This window comes from Taeniopygia guttata, chromosome 1A, assembly GCF_048771995.1.
Source record: "Taeniopygia guttata chromosome 1A, bTaeGut7.mat, whole genome shotgun sequence".
Taxonomy (NCBI): Eukaryota; Metazoa; Chordata; class Aves; order Passeriformes; family Estrildidae; genus Taeniopygia; species Taeniopygia guttata.
In genome coordinates, this window is record NC_133025.1 from 10,014,841 (window position 1) to 10,033,216 (window position 18,376).

Sequence of the window (18,376 nt, forward strand, 5' to 3'; positions counted from 1 at the left end):
TTTCTGTTTTAGCTTAGGACACAAAAGAATTAACTGATTCCAGAGACAATATTTAGAAATTGTTCTTGGCAGAACTGCTGGTTTACCACTGTAAATTATTCTACAAACCTCAGAAATTTAATGTGGCTTTGATCAACATGAGGTTAAAATCTCACTAAACTTGAAATATGTGTATAAACCTTGTATGCTTTTGTGCAGGGCAGTTTAATGCTGCAATTCATTATAAGGCAATGCCTGTCCTGCATGAGGTTTCCAAGATTTTCTCTACTGTTATGAATTGTGAATCCTTTAAAAACTTCTCTGTGTAGTCTTAGGGAGAGGGAAAGAGGTACTAAGATACTTAATTTCGACCAAATACAAACATTACATTGTATGCCTGATGGATGTAAGACTGGTTGAGAAATTGTGGTGTGTTTAAAAAAAAAAATCTCATAGAGCAAATAGAAATGGACAACAGAATGGAGGGTGTTTTCAAAAAGATATGGTGGTAAAATTAATTTATCAACATAATTTGCAATATTTGGTCTAATGCAAGATGACATAAGCTGAGTCCTGAGTAACTCTGTATGTGGAGGCCTACTTGCTTTCTATCTATGCTGGATGACATTTTCACTACAAAGGTATTTTCCCTTCATGTTATGCACAATTTTGTTTAAGACCTTCAGTTTACTACTTATAGCCTCCAGACATCTCCTGTCTGTTGGAAATTTTAAATCTCCTGCTTTGCTTTTAACTCTTTCTTCAAAGATGACTCTTCTAAGTAATTTCAGTGATAAGAATAATAAATACCAAGAGGTAACACTGAGTACCATTCACTGAATTCATGTGAGAGGAAACCTTTACTGATAATTCTGTTTTTAATGGTAGTCACTGTGAGGAAGAAGCAGCAGGGTTATTTTTAAGTGCTTTAAATAGAAATAAAGCTGCATGACAAGACACAATGCAGATGCAAATAGTGACAGAGCCAAACTAAATAAACCAGAATGTTCAGTGCATCTTGAAATCTTAGCATCCTAGTACAAATCTGGTGCAGCAGAGTTCACTTAGGACTTCTTGTTCAACAGAAACCTTAGGAATTTTGAACTTGTAGAGTGCAATCAACCAAAAAACCTAACCAATCCCATAACAAAAAAAAAAAAAAAAAAAAAGACAAAACAAAACAAAACAAAAAACCAAACAAAACAAAAAGTCTAAGCCAAAACTATACAACTAAATTATAAAGTTAACAGATGACAGAGATATGTCTGGAAAAAGCTATGGTTAATAAAGTATGGCAGCCAACATGAGGTATTTGCTTTAGGACAAAATGAATTTTTGTTTCTTTCTAAGGAAATTGAATGATGATTTTTTGGGGGTTTTTTGGGGCTTGGGATTGTTGGGGTTTTTTTCATCCAAGTTTCTAAAGGAGACTCTTGGTGAATGCTATAATTCCTGCTAATGTACTGAGTCTATTTTGTCTGCTTTATCTGATTTTCCATATTTTTCCCAAACTGTTTTGGAAACCTACCAACTTTAAAGAATGCATTGTGTGCAGAATAAATAACATTTAAATTCTCATCAACTAAAGCTGGTATAAAGAACTCATTGAAGGCCTTTGCTATGCCCTGTAATTTCCAAATTCTGTCTTTACACCTCTGTTATGAAGAAGTTGCCCTAACATCATATTTGACTTTGTGATTTTAATTTAGTGAAAAATTCCTATTATCATTTGAGTGTATTCTGCAGGGAGGTTACAGAAAAAATTTATTCCATTCCCCATCCCTCATTTCCTGTTTATATCTGATCTGCCATTTTTATGTACTTTCTTGTTCTTGCCCATTTGAGTAAACTTGATATCCTGCACTGCTATTCTTACAAAGCTGCGAAGTTTTGCTTCAGGAAAGCAAAATTTGCTTAAGGAAATCTGGTAATAAATTAAAGGTCTCTTTCCTATTTATTCTGATTGTACATTTTATAGACATACACACATGAACCCACATACCCCAGCCTTTTCCAGGGTGTATTAATTACATATGCTTCGCTGGCCTGTAAGTCTGAACCAGGAGCTCTTCCCTGCCTGGTGTCTTTCTTCTACTTTCTGTTATACATTTTTTTAAGTTCTGTGCCAGCAGCCAGTCTCTGTTACTTTTCAGATTCAGTTGTCTGTCCTTCCCTGCACATATTGCTCCTCTTCAAGAAATTTCCCTGGTTGCTAATATACCTAAATTCCTTTCCATCTACACTGCTTTCTTGCCCTTGGAGGCTTGGAATCTTTTGGAAAATGGAAAGTGTCTTTTTATACCATGGGTACAGAATACTGTGAAAACAAAAGACCAGATATTTTGAGCCTCCAGAGTTACCCATGAATCTCAGACTTCTCAGACAAAGTGGTGAGGGGAAAATTTTCCTGGTGTTTTAGGTGCTAATCAGAATTTGTATCAGTCTTGAGAAACAAGATCTAAGCTGTTACAGGCTCCAGAACAGGTATCAAATGTTTTTCAGCCAGACTAATGAATAGGTCCATCCTGTGAAAGGTATTAAACATTATAAGCAAAGTGAGACCAAAGAACAGCAATTCATGGTGGAGAGGAATGAAGAAAAGTGGTGTGATTGCTGTGTGGCATAAGGAATAGTTACTGATGCATGACAGCAGTGCAGCTCAGCGAGAGCTTCAAACTGCATCAAGCATGTACAAGTAGTGCAATAGAAAATTTCCTTCTCATACTTAAGTAGAGCACCAGAGGCAGAGAAAGGATTTTCATTCTCTTTGATCATATCTTCACCTGCAGAGCATGTTCATTTTATTGTGCGATCACTTGATGAAATGGACATAAACATATTTTGGTATTTGTTTCCTAAACTTGAAAAGTTATCTGTTCTTCTATCTTTTCTCACAATAAATTCATACTCAGAATCTTAAAATTAATGCAATTTTAAGGAATTTATATGGTGCATACTGGGGCCCCCAGGTATATTCCATGGCATTTCTTGCTGATGGTGTATCCCATCTAGTTGATAAGTTTGTGCTGTAAACCCTGAAAGTATTTAATCTTCCCATGTTTATAGTTAAAGTAATAATGCCACTCTTTGTATCAAAAATCAGAGGGACTCCCAGGAATTATTTTACTGTTATTTTAGCAAAATAACATATATAAGACCAAGAAGGATGCCTCAAGGATAGTTTAAAATGTTGAAAACTAAGCTGTAGTTTACTTCTCAAGCAGCTTCCCTGTAATTAATATTAAAAGATTTCTTCTCTTCTTGTCGACAGGAAGATTCGGCTGACTGCGGTGGGGCCTCTGGTCTGAGTCCATCACTGTGGTCTATGGTAGCAATTCAGTTGGTCCTGCTTTGGCTCTTATCTGGCAGCAGACACTGCCAGTTATGACCTTGCTAAACCAAAACCTGCATAACTTAATCAAGACCTGGCCAAAACGATAGCCTCAGTTTCATTTTCGAAAGGCTCAGCGACTGAGAGAGCAGCAGAACAGCAGCGCTCGTGTCTGGTTGTCACGCATGGCGAGACTCATCGGGGCACCGCGATGCCTGCATGTCGGAGCGTCAGATCCTTAACCGTGTGTGAATGCTGCATCATCTGCGCCATCCCGATTTCTGTACCTGCCCCACTGGGCAAATCTAAACCCGTTTGTTCATTCATTTGTTTGTTGTTGTAATCTTGATGACTTCATGTAAAAGGGCTCCCCTAACAATAGCTTATGTATATGGTTTTCATTTCTTTTAAGCTTTGGATATCTTGAAGATTTATATTCTTTTACATGAACAGTTGTTTAAAAACCAAAAAGAAAAAATGACAAGGAAAACGTTCTCCCCAGTATATATTACTAGCACCTTAATGGCTGCTTTTAACATCACTTTTGTCCAAACTTGTTGAGTAAAATGAAAATATTGGCCAGTCTTCACCAGAAGTTCAGCATGATTGGAATGCTTTATGATGAGTGATTAATTTTCCAAAGTGAATCCTACGGTCAGCTAAGCTTTGGTAGATTGATATTGTATGTAGAAAGGAAGGAAGGGAGGAAAATTACTGTTTTTCAAATTACAAAGGTGCTGGAGAGTGTAACTAAAAAAGTGATTTTCATCTTAAACTTGGTGTAATCTTCTGTCAGAAAAAATTGTTAATTTCAATGTAATATTCACCTCCTTTTCACAATGCAGTTACATATAAAGCTACTAGAAATTCTTCAAAGGCTGAAACAAAAATGCTTGTGAATAAAAATGTCTTTGTGATATTTGAATGTTGGTTTCCAGGGGTATTTTGCATGATGATGATGCTAAGTTATTGTTTTTCAGTTTGTTTTCTTTGATGGTAGAGTATAGTTGATTGAAAAGATAACAGAGTGATTCTTGTATTGTGTGAGAAATTGAACATTGCAATGTGTTGCAATCAAATCATATTACATTATATTATGAAACAGAGCTCTGAATATACTGTGCAATGAAAAAGCTGAGAAAATAGGGTAAATATAGCTATTGTAACAAAAGGGGTTGAGGTGGATTTTTTACAGAATAGCAATCTCACATGAAAACCTGTGTACAGATATTTTAAGAATATAAAAATCAGATTTAACACATTTATTTTTGGAAGTATATGTTCTCTAAGGTTCATATCAGGTTCCCCCTTTGTTTCCTTCATATAAGCCCACCCATAATATTAAAACTTATGCTGTTGCTATTTATTATTGAAAATAGCATATTTAACAGCAAAATGACCTGGTTGCTGCGATTAGAAAAAATATAAACAAATGGGGAGCCTTGAATCTATATGTATGCACATTGATACTTGATTGTGAATAATAACTCTAGAAGTTGTTTTTATACAACCTTATTGGTGATACAGGTTGGTGCAGTAAATTACAATATTACAGTGTAGCATAGTGTTGATGCAAAATATGATTTGCGCTTTTTTTTTCTAGTTTTCAGAACTAAACAGTATTGCAAGACAGCTAAACCAATGAATGTGCAACTCTGCTGGTATTGTACAGTTCTGCTAACTACTGCAATATGCAAATATTAATATGGCACAATACACTAGCTCTTTAAAAAATAAAAAAATGCAAATCATCAGTATGTATATGCTGGCAATTGATTGAAATAATTTCGATCATGACAAAAGCTTAAAAACTGATTGGGCATGCATTAATATCCTATGAAAACTGAAGAAGCTACTCAAAGCCATGGCATGGCTTGAACAATCGATCTACTGTAGTTATATTCTCATGGCTGGTTCATTGTTTTTCATGTACCTTGGCTCCTGCTATGTATTTTCTTATGTTTGGGAATACAGTGAGTGAAAAACAGAAATCCTGACCTTTTGTTCAGTGATAAAATCTAGATTTAAAAAGAAAATACACGTAGCAATGTCATGGGGTTAAAAGTATAATTAATTGTTTTGGATGACTTCAGGTCCTCCTCAGGGAAGGTGAGCTAATACTTATGGTAAGGGTGAAGATAAACTTGGAGCTCTTCCTTCCAGTCATAGTGCTGCAGTGTTCACTCTAGCACCAATTGCCACCTGATAAAAAAATTGGTTTGAATGTTTCTAATGCTAAGACTGCATCCAGTAATTTTCCTTAATGTGGTCAATTGACATTTTATGGGAGGAGTAAGTTTTCTAGGATCAGGCCAATAATTACTGCACTCACTGCTTTTACTCTGAGGTTACTTTAAATACTCTTTGGTTTGCATTGTGCTCTTTTATTTTCATGTTTTTATAATAAGTTCTCTATAGTTTTCACTTGGCTTCCCAAAAGAAACCCTTCATGGACAAGTTGCACTGCTTAAAACATTTTGCTTATGCTGGTAGGCCATATTCAGAGTTACTCAATAAGTATTTGATTAGAGTTTGTTGGAAGAAAGAAAGATGGCACAAATTCATGCTGCCACAGGAAACATCTGTGGCTTTTGCTCTCATCCCACTTCCCTTAGAGTGCTCAAATGCAAAAGGAGGGAGAAGCTCATGCCATGCAGACACACAGCCTTCCTGGGTGATCCAAAGAGAGAAATGTCCTTTGTTCCTCTCCTTCACCCCTCTATATGACCTGAAGAAATGTGTTTTTATATAAACATTTAGCCTTCCAGCTAACATTATAACATTCTATTTAAACATTTAGAAAACATGATATCTGTCTTATTAATATTTTAGAAAGTACTGAGTATTTTAAATACTTTGAAATGATATAGAAGAATATATTCAAGTGATTGTCAGGACTTTTTTAAATACCCCAATATCTGCAAAATGAAAAAAACATAGAACGGAAAGTGCAATCTGAACTTCAGCTATCTCAAAATGTGAATACCAGTCTGATAGAAATAGCCCACATGAATAAATACAAATTCTCATGCAGAAGAGTATCCTTTCTCTCACAGTGTATCATAGTCATCTTCTCTTGTCTTTGAAAGAAGAAGCTTGATCCTAAAATTAAGGTATTTTTAAATACAATATACGGTAAAAAGTTGTGTTTTTAAAGTCAGATAAAAGGCTCTGTTGATGGTTTTTCAACTCCTTTAAATAGTGTGAAGGGAACTGTTGAGACTGGTTCAGTTCACACAGAAATCATGCAGTGTATTGTACATCTGACAAAAAGTTGTTACAGCATGGTACTGTGCAAAACATGATCTGGGAGCTTAACATGAAAGGTTTCTTTCTAGTTTTTTCTTTGAAACAACCAGCATTACTGCCGAAACACTGACCGTGGTCCATATTTGTAACAGGTTTTTAACATGACATAGCAGGTCTGATTGACAAGATTTTTAGGTCCTGTACCTTTAAGACTTTAGTATAATCTTTTTCATGTTTCTAATGCTTGAGGCTTTACTGCTTAACTTGACAAAAACAACAGTGTTGCTGCCATTTGTAAATTTTCCTACAATATTCCTTTTATTAACTTAAAACCTGGCCTTACTGGTTTCAAATAGGCAGTATCCCTTTTAAGTGACCTTTGCAACCCAAGTGTTACTTGCTGTGGTTGAGAGCTTTTTGCTGTCACTGAAGAGACATTAGGACCTTTTTTTCCCATTAACACATAACAAACATGCTTAATATAACTTAATTCCAAAACACAACCTCAGTACCACTGATCCAAAAATTCAGATGCTAGTACACTGGTTATTAAGAAATATATTAATGCCTACAAGACATTGCAATGCACTCGAGTGTTTTTGGAATGTCAGTGTAAGGTGAAATCTTAATAACTCCTTTCTTAGGATAAATTTTACCCTAAATTCATCAGACATCCAAGCCTTTAACAAAGGCCACATTTATTATTATTTTGTTTTTACCACAATGTTAATATTGTTAATACTTATTGTACACTATTGTAAAAAGATTAAAACAAAGCATCTGAATACAATTCAAGACTTTTGAAAAGTTAGCCTCACCCTGTTCCCAGCTACTTGCATCTGTCCTGTTTATGGTTTAAAAGAAAAACATCATCTTGAAAAAATATTTCACTGAGGCTAAAGGGATACTGTCTTGTTCAGATGCCATGAAATTGCGATTGTGATCTGACAAAGCTGTCTTCTCTTCTTGTGTTGTATGAAATGTCTGAATCATGCTTCCTGGGATATTTTTATTGAAATGCTCAGTGTGCGTTTCTGCAAAGAAGACTTGGTTGCTTTTACAAGGCAAGCAGGTCTTTCTCCCTTTTCTTGTGTTCTCTTGACACTTTTGTGGAACTTGACAAGCCTGGAAAAAAAAATTTTTTTGTAAAAATTTGTACAATAATGTTACAAAAAAGTTTATAATCCTAGAACTGTTGTGTTAATTATTGTGCAAAAACAGTATATTCAGAATAAAAGTTTATCATTTAAAATCAACAACTATTTTATTGTTTATTCTGTATAATAAAAATGTGTTTAAGCCTATAGTTTTGCTATAGTCTTCTGAGTTTTATATAATTATACCTAAGTGTCTGTAGAAAGTGAAGACAGTGACTTAACACAGGTCTTTGTGGGGTTCAGAGAAGGATGCACAGCAACCTTCATTTCTGTTTCATTTGTGACTATGAAAATTTAAAAAAAAAAAAAAAGTGGAAAAAATATAACCAATGACAAGTGGGGGTCTGTAAAGCTCTTGGTAAAATTAAGAGTCTGAGACAGCTGAAGTATCCTGTTGTCCTGAAACAATTGCTTTTGGAAGGGTTGTCATTTGCAAACTTGTAAACACTGATGGAGTCCAAGGGTTCATTCACATGGAGAAGCAGAGTAAAATCAGATGGCTCAGATGGGCCCTGCCCATGTCTGACCAAAAGTGAGTCATGATTCAGTCACCTTCTGTACTGCTGCTGTTCTTAGCTAAGAACTATAATTAAAGTGGATATATTTATCTCAATAAACGGGCTTGGGGTGCTCAGGAGGTGCTTTTCTGGGTTTCAGACTTTCTGCAGGGGCACTGGCAATCTCTCTCTGAAGTGCAGGGCAGAAGGCTGCAAGTAGCAACTGCTTTAGAAGCCTGAATTTAATCCTTCACTGCAAATGTGACACAGCCCAGAGAGAATGGCAGTTGTAAAATTCTGATGGATTTACTGGATCCCTGAGGAGTAGATAAGAGAATAAGAAATCAAATGCAGATTCTAGTGCTGCAAAGTAATAGATCACCCATGTGGAAATGCTACAAGGCAGTGCATGACACTGTGCATCAACATCCAGAGATTACCAGCCTCAACTAGATTAAACATTGCTTCCTAACTACATGATTATCCCCACATGCTGAACTCTACCATGTTTTCTGTAGGCTGACTGCCACTGAGATGTGGAAATAAATATATCCCCAAGATCCCTTTCTTGTACATGTTGTACAAATTAGTTGCTGTATTACAATGCACTCGTCATTGAGTAAAGGAGAAGGCACAATACAATTTTTTCCCCCACACTTCTGGAACTTATAAGCATCTTTTACCTCCTCAGTTTGATATGGGAATGGCTGCACTGCAGTGAGATACTCTATATTCATCCCTTGTGGGAATCAACTCAGAATGCACTTGGCCTGTCATGTTGTATTATATTGAGAGATGACTTCACATTGTCCAATGCAGCTCTATTGCTGCTAACCATCTACAGAAATCAAGACATTGTATAACACGCATATTATAAAACACCTTCATTGTCACATCTATTAGTCCAGTGCTCCCTGTAATGCTTGTCTGAAAAATATGCCCACCCTAAATGGTACAACATTTTCTCTATCTGTTGCAAAACACATCGAGAACAATGTCTCTCTTTCCAATAATCTCTTAGGAGTTTTTATTCACAAAATGTATATGGGAAAATTAGACTTTCAGGAGAATGGTTTAATCTAAATTCTAACTGCATTTTTTCTAATTTTAAATATTTAATATTTTCTCTCTTTGTCAAATTGAGAACATCACATTCTCAGGAGCTGACCTTTCCTTCTGAAGCCTTGTTCACAAACCCAGACACCTTTTTGTGGAGTCTTCCCGTTTAATAGAGCATCTGCCTCTCTCTTCCTTTTGGGGTTTTTAGCCTTGCTTCTCCTCTGGGTGTTACAAGTCTTTCCTTGAATAGGTTTCTGAGAGTACATCCTATATTGTGTAGAACTAGTATTTAAACTTGGTAATAAGTGTTTTCTTTGGGGAAATGATAAACATGTTTGTGATTTGTCTCACCTAGCTGTAGTTGTCAATTGGCTGTGAGTTTTTGTACAGTGAACAGAGTTTAGGATCTGGTTACACATGCGGAAGGCCTAGCCAGGCTTTAACCATCTGCCTTAATAACTGGAAGGTGAATTCTTTAAAAATACTTTTCTACTGCTGTTTTAGTTGTATGCTTTTTCAAAGAGAGGGGTTAACACATTAAGCAAAATCTCCATCTTCTATGTCATCCATTACTTTCTTTGTTTGGGTTTTTTTAATGGGCTCTTAGCACTGCTAATTTCTGACAGCTGTTTTAAGAAGGAAATATGAAATATAGGAATTCAGTGGTATTCACTCTTCCTTTTCAAGAGTATCTTTCAATTATTTTTTTCAGCCACTGAATTAGTTATTTCATAAACAAAATAAAACATGTGGAGTTGGAAATGAAATCTCGCTCAGAATTTCCATTTTAACTTTTGTGGCTTTAACCCAGCCTCCTCTTGTGACCAGACTCTTGTGATCTCAGCCTCCATTCTATGGCTTGATTATTAAAAAATAAATGTTTTGAGTATTGTAATACACACAGTATGGAAATGTTAATTAACATGCTTGGAACACTGACTAACAGCACAATGTTTTGGTATGTGTGGTTAGCATGTATTATTCTTGTTAGCTATTTTGAGAGTCCAAGTAGTGCACATTATGGTGCAAGTTAGTCAGTTTGCCATATAAGTGCTGGGATCTTCAAGAATTAATCAATCTACAGGAATTAATTAGCTCTAAAAGAAAATTGCAGACACTGAGGTCCCCTCTGCCTAAAAAGATACTGTAATACCTAATTTCAAGTGGGTTGGAAATTAGGAGCATTCTCCATCTTGTTTGTCTGTAGTCTGCACAAAAGAGAAAAGACTCTATATAATGGTAGGATTTGCTTTTGACATCTTTTGGGAATACCAGTCTGGGAAATAGCAGGCAAGGAAACTTTGGGAACCTGGGGCTAAATTGTATGCAGTGAGATCCACTAGGTGAGCACTAGATGTCTGTGCTCCTGGGCTGGAGAGTTGAGATGATATATATTATATGATATACAGATGTGGAGTAGGGAGAACTATCTCAGTGGCCAGCCACTTCTTATTGCAGTTTGCATACACACCTTTTTGTTGAAATTGAGGCATGAGGGCTCTAGATCCAGAGAAAAACCAAGGAGTGGAGATATATTAATTCAAAACTTGACTCTTCTGTTTTGCTGGATCAACCCAGTTCAATGTCTGGGCTCAGTAAATTCTCCCTAAGACAAGGCAGATGTGAAATCTAGGCTCCTAGCTACCAGGGAATGATACAGACCCACATCTGCTTTAAAGGCCATTGCTATGCAGACATAGTGGAAGAGATGCCAAACTCCAGACTCTGAAAGGAGCTTGTTTGGTGCCTGTGGTTGGAGCATAGGCTGAGCCAGCACTGAATGCCTTCCAAAGAAGAGGGGAGATAGTAGTGGGGGTGAAGGGGATGTTACTCATCTTTTGCATCATGTGCTTCCACATATAACACTTGTTTCAAAAGTGTAAAGTCTGGTTCTAGTCTTTCTTTAGTCTTATAGTATCTATTCTCAGAGAGGAGAGAGAATCTGAGCACTTACATTTAGAGGCAGCAGTGACCTCTAGCCTATAGGTTGGATGGCTACCTTGAATGGTCTTGCCATCAGGCTGTTGAAGACATATCTGCAATAAGAAAATGACTAATCAACTTAAAGCATTTGTTTTCCAGTTGATGGATTTTTATTGCAGTTCTTGGAAATTGTTTTTATTTCATTATAGAATGAAAAGAAATTTAGAGATAGGTAGAACTTGAAGATTTAGGAAGTTCTGGAAAGATTAAATATCTGGAACTATATGCAAGATATCACAGTTTTGTGTATTTGGGGCTCCAAAGCTTGATTAAGTCATATTTTGTTTCATAAATGTGGTGATTTGGGATTCTGAAACTAGGCAGTGTTTCTAGGATGTTTCTGAAAAGGGTATTTATGTCATTAATCACTTGAAATTTCTGATTTTTTATATTTATGTCCAGTTCTAATCTAGCAAGTCATACAGTGTCAAGCTTTAAAATCAATCCTTAATTTTCAGTGAGTGGAAGGGTGCACCATCAACAAGGAAGGCAGCTGTGCTGAAGTCCAAGCATTTAGGATTAGGAAGTATTATTGACCAAAGATTTGGTTTTAGTAGACTATTTTCTAGCTTGGAAAATACGTTGCTCATTGATTCATCCAAAAATTTTCTAACCACTTGTGACATTATCCAACTTTGTATACCCTGCTGCTGAGGCAGTAACATGGAAGGACAGTGGTGACAGATTGCTTGTATTTCAGTTGGACATTGCTTTAACTCCTGGATGCTGGTACAGTTCATTAGGTTTCCTTTTCTCAAACCTGACTTGGTGTGTGACCGGAGCTGTGAGGGTAATATGGCCAAGAGGAAAGTAAATTTTAACTAGGACATCCTGCCATCCACATATGGCACCACAGTAGTGCTTCCTGCTCTCCCCAAGATGCACCCACCAGGCTGAGGAGATTGCTGAGCCATGCCAGGACTGCCTGATAATTCCCTGGGGTTTTGGGAAAAGCATCGCACCTATGTGGAGCAAACTTGTGTATCTGTTTCCCTGTTTCCATTTATTAGCAGCCACAAATTCAACAAACTACATAATATTTGAGCTGTCAGCTGCCTAAAATTTCAGTGAGAAAAACTGTAAGTCAGACACAATAGCTTTCAAATGCTTCCACACCTCTTGGGGAATATAGATGTTAAACTATGATTTTGAGGCATTAAGATTTTGGGGGGAAGTATGAACAAAGACATAAATATTTTCATGGCTTTTAGATGCTATCCATGGGCTTCTAGGAGCCTGCCAGTGTGCTTTCCTTTACAAGGTCAAAGAGCCCACTGTGCTTTATTCTAGCAGATGACATGAGTAAAAACTGTGCTTTAAAGCAGCTTGTATGTAAGGCCTCCTTGAAGGAGAACCTATAGTGTGATATTTGATCTTTTAGAATCTCTAGTTGAGTGAAATGCCTTAAATAGAAAATGGGCCTGTTCTGAATGAAAACCTATCCTGGGCACTGTGCAGATAGGCAATTTTATTGCTTCCAGAACTCATCTCATGTAAATGGATATTCTGTTACTAGAGAGCTCTTTTTTTTTAATAGCTTGAATAACCATTTAAAAATAACAGAATACTGTGGAATGCTCTATTTTATAGCTTAGGTGTATTCACCCAGCTGTAACAAACCCTGGACTGCATTTACTGTATCTGAGGTTTTTGCCTGCAATTCAGTTGATTTACACAATCCAATGGATCTCAAACTGAAGTTCCAAAACAGTGTAGATGAGGATGACAGCAGTAACAGAGGAATCGTTTTGGTTGGTTGGTTGGGTTTTTTTATCTCCCCACTAAACCTACCCACTTACCCCAAGCACCCAGATTATAAATCCTTCAAAAGGTAGCAAAAATATGATTGAACTGATTGCCATTAGGAAACACAATGTTTGTCATTGTTTCATATCAGTACCTTTCTCCACTATCTTTTGGTGTTTTTTTCCCAAAGTTTATAACGTGTGTGCAATGAACCTGTATCAAAACAAAGCCCAACTCTTCCATTTTGAAGTTCAACATGAAATGAGTATTATGCAGAATATAACCTTTCTCTAATAGTTACAGAATCTTTTATTGAAAATCCTTTTATAGGGAATTTAATAGCTATAGCTTTATAGGTTATCAGACACAGCTTTATTTATTGGTAAAATGAAAGTCAAATTTGCTGAACCAAATAGCTACTTCAAAATCTGATCAAATCAGAAAAACAAAGTTGCTCAATCAGTAGTATATTGCTCACTCTACAACTACCTGAAAGGAGATTCTAGAAGTGTGGGGTTCAGTCTTTTCTATATAGTAGCAAGTGACATGTAGCAAGGGAAAATGGCCAGAAGACGTTTAGATGGATATTTGGGACAACCCAAAAGGCTTGTGAGCCATAGGAGCAGGCTGCTCAGAAAAGTGGTTGAGTCACCTTCCCTGGAGGTATTTGACAGATGTGTGGGAGTGGCACTTGGGGCCATGGCTTAGTGGTGAACATGCAGATGATGGGTTAACAGTTGGACTTGATGATCTTAGAAGTCTTTACCAACCTGAAAAATTCTATAATTCTCTACCAGGGAGGTTGCATTTACATCGTAGGTAGAGACTCAATTTCTGCTTCTAATGTTGCTCATGATAGGTGAACTGTCAATTTAAAACTTAAATGTCTGCTTGTCCAAATTTAAATACTTGTTGACTTGTTTGTTTGTTTGTCCGTTTGGGCTTTTTTTTGTTGGTTTGTTGGTTTTGATTTGGGTTTGGGTTTTGGATTTTTTTTTCTGACACTGTTGTACATCATAATGCACTTAAGGAAGCATTATTATTTCCAAGACTGCCCAGCATTTTCCTCTCAAGAGCAGAAACTTCAACAGCAGACTGACACCCACAGGCACCTTTCAAACATTTCTGCACACAGAGCATTACCCTCAGCCTCTGCCTCTGAGGGCATTTCTCAGCACTGGTCAGAAGAAAATCTGACATATGAAATTCAAAATTAAAGCCACAGATGATAAAACTTGAAAAGTATGTCTAGAGTGTCTGGATACAGTTTTGCATGGACCAGAGCAATCTTTGGCTGTGCCAGGCAACTGCCTTTTGGAAACATTGGTTGGCCTGAAATTACTCTGTTTAGCTTTTGCTTACGTAAAAATGATCAGCTTCATGACAGCATCTGTTACTACCCAAAGGTCATAGATGTCCAACTTGCATTTATATGAAATAGAACCAGATGCAGACTATAAAATGATCTGAATATTTTTAAAATTACTTCACTGATATTTTGTCTCATATTTTCTTACAATTCATGATTAATAATTTTAAAGGTTATTTATCTTTCATCTTGGGTTCCACTATTGTTGACTTAACCTTAAGAAGGCTTGATAGAGCTTGAGAAGGAAGATCACTTGCTGAATGTATTTTTAAAATATATTTCAATTAGTAAAACATGAATTAAAATCTGTAGAGTTATAAATTATAGCTATTAAAAGAAAATCGGTGGGTTATTTTTTTCTCACAAGCAGGGTAAGGCTGGGGAATTTTTGTCCTTTTAATATCCTGCTGTGGATGTTAAGACTATGCCAAATAGATTAACAACTTTTGACCCAAAAGCTATGATAGGTAGAGTAGAATATATGTAGCAGGTTGTCTCTTTTCCCATTTTGTATTTACTAATAGTAGGTTATAACAATTAAAGGACCAAGTTCTCATCTGATTTTGGTGACAGAAATTCAAGAAATATTTGTCTTGAAAGAAAAATAGTATTTATGGAGAAGCTTTCTGAGGTTTCTAGTAAGGCTATCTGGTTGCTCCAGCAAACAAAAGTTGCAGGCAATTATCTGAAAACCATTTAGCACTTGTTTCACTATACTGCTGGGGGCAACACAGACTTGCATGAAGCCCAATATGTGTTTGAATACTTTCACTGAATAAAATGATTTGATAAAATTATAAATTTCTGTCTACAGTGTGAATTCTGTTATTCTCCTTTTTGAAGTTACTTATTGTTTGAGATGTCTGCTAATTTTGTCTTTACAACTTATTTTAGTGCAACATATAATTATTCTTTAAAAAAAACCGTTTAAAAATACTGGTTTTAACAATGGTACCTTAAGCTCTCAAGTGTAATTTTCCTAATGCCAAAAAATGTAATAAAAAGGACAAAGTGTGTTCTCTACAAGAATTTTAAGTTATTTCAACAAATGGCAACATTATCAATAAAAACCTATTTGGATCATCATTGCACCACATCTCAAGAATTATGTGACACTTGGTAACACATCAAACTTTCACAGGCAAATGAAATAATGGCTCAAATTGTGAACTTTGTTCTTTGTAAAAATTCCATATTCCAATTGCATCTTCCTATCACTTTCCAAAGCACTTCCACCACTTTTCTCTATAACAGCTGAAGAAGTAAATGTATTTTCCTTTGCATGAGGTGCAGAGGTCTGATGCAATCCACAAATGCAAGATGATAAACAATAAGTGAAATTAGAGTGCAGTATAAGAAAAGCTGATGACATATCCAACAACTCTGATATCACGTTGCTGACTTGCCAGGTAAAGACTATGAAATAACTCTTCCAGTTTTCTTACTTGTTCATTTGTTTTTATAAAAGGGACTTATAAAACTGTACAGTAAAATTCCTTGCTACGAGGGTGAGGAGACACTAGAACAAGTTTCCCAGAGGGATTGTGAGTGCCCCATTCCTGGAAGTGTTCAAAGACAGGTTGGGTGGGGCTCCAAGCCCCTGATCCAGTGGAAGATGAAAGGATGGATATGGGTATTCTTTTTAAGAGCATCAGCACCTTCTTGCAGTTGCTAACTGGTCCAGGTATCAGAGACTTATTCCATGTCATACCCTAAAGTGTCTGCCTGACACCCATCACCTTAACAGAGAAGACAGTTCCAGTTTGGAAATGTAAAGTATCACATTCATAAATAAGAGATTTGTAGTGTTAAACCTCTGTTGAATAGAATCACTACAGACAAATACCAGGAATGATTCTGTTAATGAAAGTTAATCAGCTGAAAATAACCCCCATATAATAAACTTGAAAACACAGATTTTATTTGAACATTTGTAGTCTATTTTCTATGCAGATTGATATGTCCAGTTATCTAGGCTAAATTAATTCTCACATTGAGTGCTGCTTCAGTACTTTAGTCCAATAAAAACAAAGTGGGTTTTATTTATAAAAAAAATTATTAGCTAAATTTGAGATTCGCTTTTCAATAACTTGGTTTCTTAGCTTTGAAAGTCCATTTTCTTCTTCTTTTTCAATGAAAATAAAAGTTCTGGGGGTGGAGAGGTGGCTTCTTTTTTCTTTTTTCCCTCCATGCACCTGCACATTTTACACTGTTTTTTAAACAGCTGTGTTTGGTAGTTTAAGTGTTTCCTTTCACAAAAACAAATGCCCCAGTAATCACCAGAAACTGTATATTGTTCAGTGACTAATGTAGCTTCTCAGAACACTTTTTAAGCAAATAAATTAATATAATTCATAACCACAGGGCAGCATTTACAATCTGTTTGAGGAAGATGAATGTGGAGTAATGTAAGACATATGTGATTTTCTTTTCTATTGGTGTCTCTTTTTTTTTTACCGAGATCTTTGAAAATGGATTAATGATACATTTTTCTTACTCATATCTGTGCCCAAATACTCATCTTGCTGTCCATGCAAAATCATGTAAAGGGGAGAGACGCTTTGTTTAAAGTGCAAGAAAGACGCAAATATGAGACGGAAGCAAGAGCGCCATAACAATACATAAATAAATAATGAATGTATAAGATCAGTATCTTGCAAACTTAGGGCATGTGACCATCTCATGTGAGCTGCCCTGCTGACTTCAGTGGAAAACTCGCGTGATTTGTTGAATTATCCAAACAAAATTTTTGCATTAGGCACAGGAATAGCTTTAAAGCACATAATTTGCTTCTTTCTCTTTGAGGACTGCATGTTCTTGCATAAGTGACATTAAGGTCAGAGCACCCCTGCTTCTTAAAAGTTAATGCATGAAAATAATAATAATAATAATAATAATTTTAGAAAATTAAACTTTTATTTCTTTTATACACTTTTGAGATCACTGCTTTAAGTTCAGCATTTTGTCATTCCTTTTGAAGTTATTCCTTTGCATTCTCTTGAAAGTGCCAGAGCTTTGTCAAATGTGGCATCAAGTATCTCACCAGTTTGTACAGGCAGTGTTTAAAACATCAGTTTGTTGATATTATTCTTATGGTAAAATAGCAAAGAAAAGGGTTCACAGTCAACATGGGAGCCTCAGTGAGTTTCGTCTCTTCTCACAGAACTTATCAAAAACTCTGTTGTTCACTGTTTCCAACACGCACACTAGAAAAGGACCATTCTTAAGAACTAAAAAAAGAAATTCAAAGACTCCAAAAAAAAACCCCAAAACTCCAACATTATATTGTATTAAAACCAGAAAGTACTATGGTAACAGTCAAGAGTTCTCCAGCTTCCCTGGATGTCTCTTCAGAAGGATAGTCACTGCTAATTTGTTACATAATGGTCCTGACAGTAGGAGCCTAACTCTTGGGGGATGTGTGGATACCTTCTCCTCCCTTGTTGTCTTCCCAGGCCTGGCTGTAAATTCTGCTTGCCTTGTTAAGACCTTATTCCCATTAGATTTCTTAGGGATCTGTTGTGTAAAGTCAACATTCATTCTCCTTTCCAGTCCTGTACTGATAATTTCTCCTGTTGACAGAGAGCAAGAAAAAAAAGCTACATGTATGTATGTAATTAAAACATATTTATTATCCTTGCACTAGTTTAGTGGTTTTTAATGCTTTTTCAAATAATATTGATAATATAAACTGTGCAGATTTGAAATTTTATTTTTCTCTTCTCTTTTGGATGAGACCTTTATCTCCTTTCTGGTTTACATCTATGCTGACAGGTTTATGACATCGCTGCTATGTTTTCCCAACCATAACAGTATAGACAACTTCTCCTAGCAGTGAAAAAGTACCTGTGTAGGACTTAGAAATGACAGGTGTGAGATTTGTGAATGGCTGAGCTATCAAGACCCATTGCCAACAAAAAGCCAATGCTTATTGGATGCTGCTTTGTCCATAATGTCTGTAATTTCTGCAGTTTCATAAAACTAACTTTTATCATTGCATTCTGGG

General features: G+C 36.1%; 1 protein-coding gene across 4 annotated transcripts in view; it reads left to right on the forward strand.

The window, feature by feature from the left end:
• The window catches only part of CACNA2D1 (calcium voltage-gated channel auxiliary subunit alpha2delta 1), a 358,410-nt gene extending 350,547 nt beyond the window's left edge, over window positions 1-7,863 (forward strand). For 3 of the 4 annotated variants that reach the window (XM_012568886.5, XM_030291341.4, XM_030291327.4), the window contains one exon: window positions 3,251-7,863. In XM_012568886.5, the coding sequence (XP_012424340.1) occupies window positions 3,251-3,367 (117 nt within the window). In that variant the 3' untranslated portion in view covers window positions 3,368-7,863. The remainder of the gene's footprint in view (window positions 1-3,250) is intronic. The other variant, XM_072919218.1, reaches the window with a different exon arrangement.
• The last annotated feature ends 10,513 nt before the right edge of the window (window positions 7,864-18,376 follow it).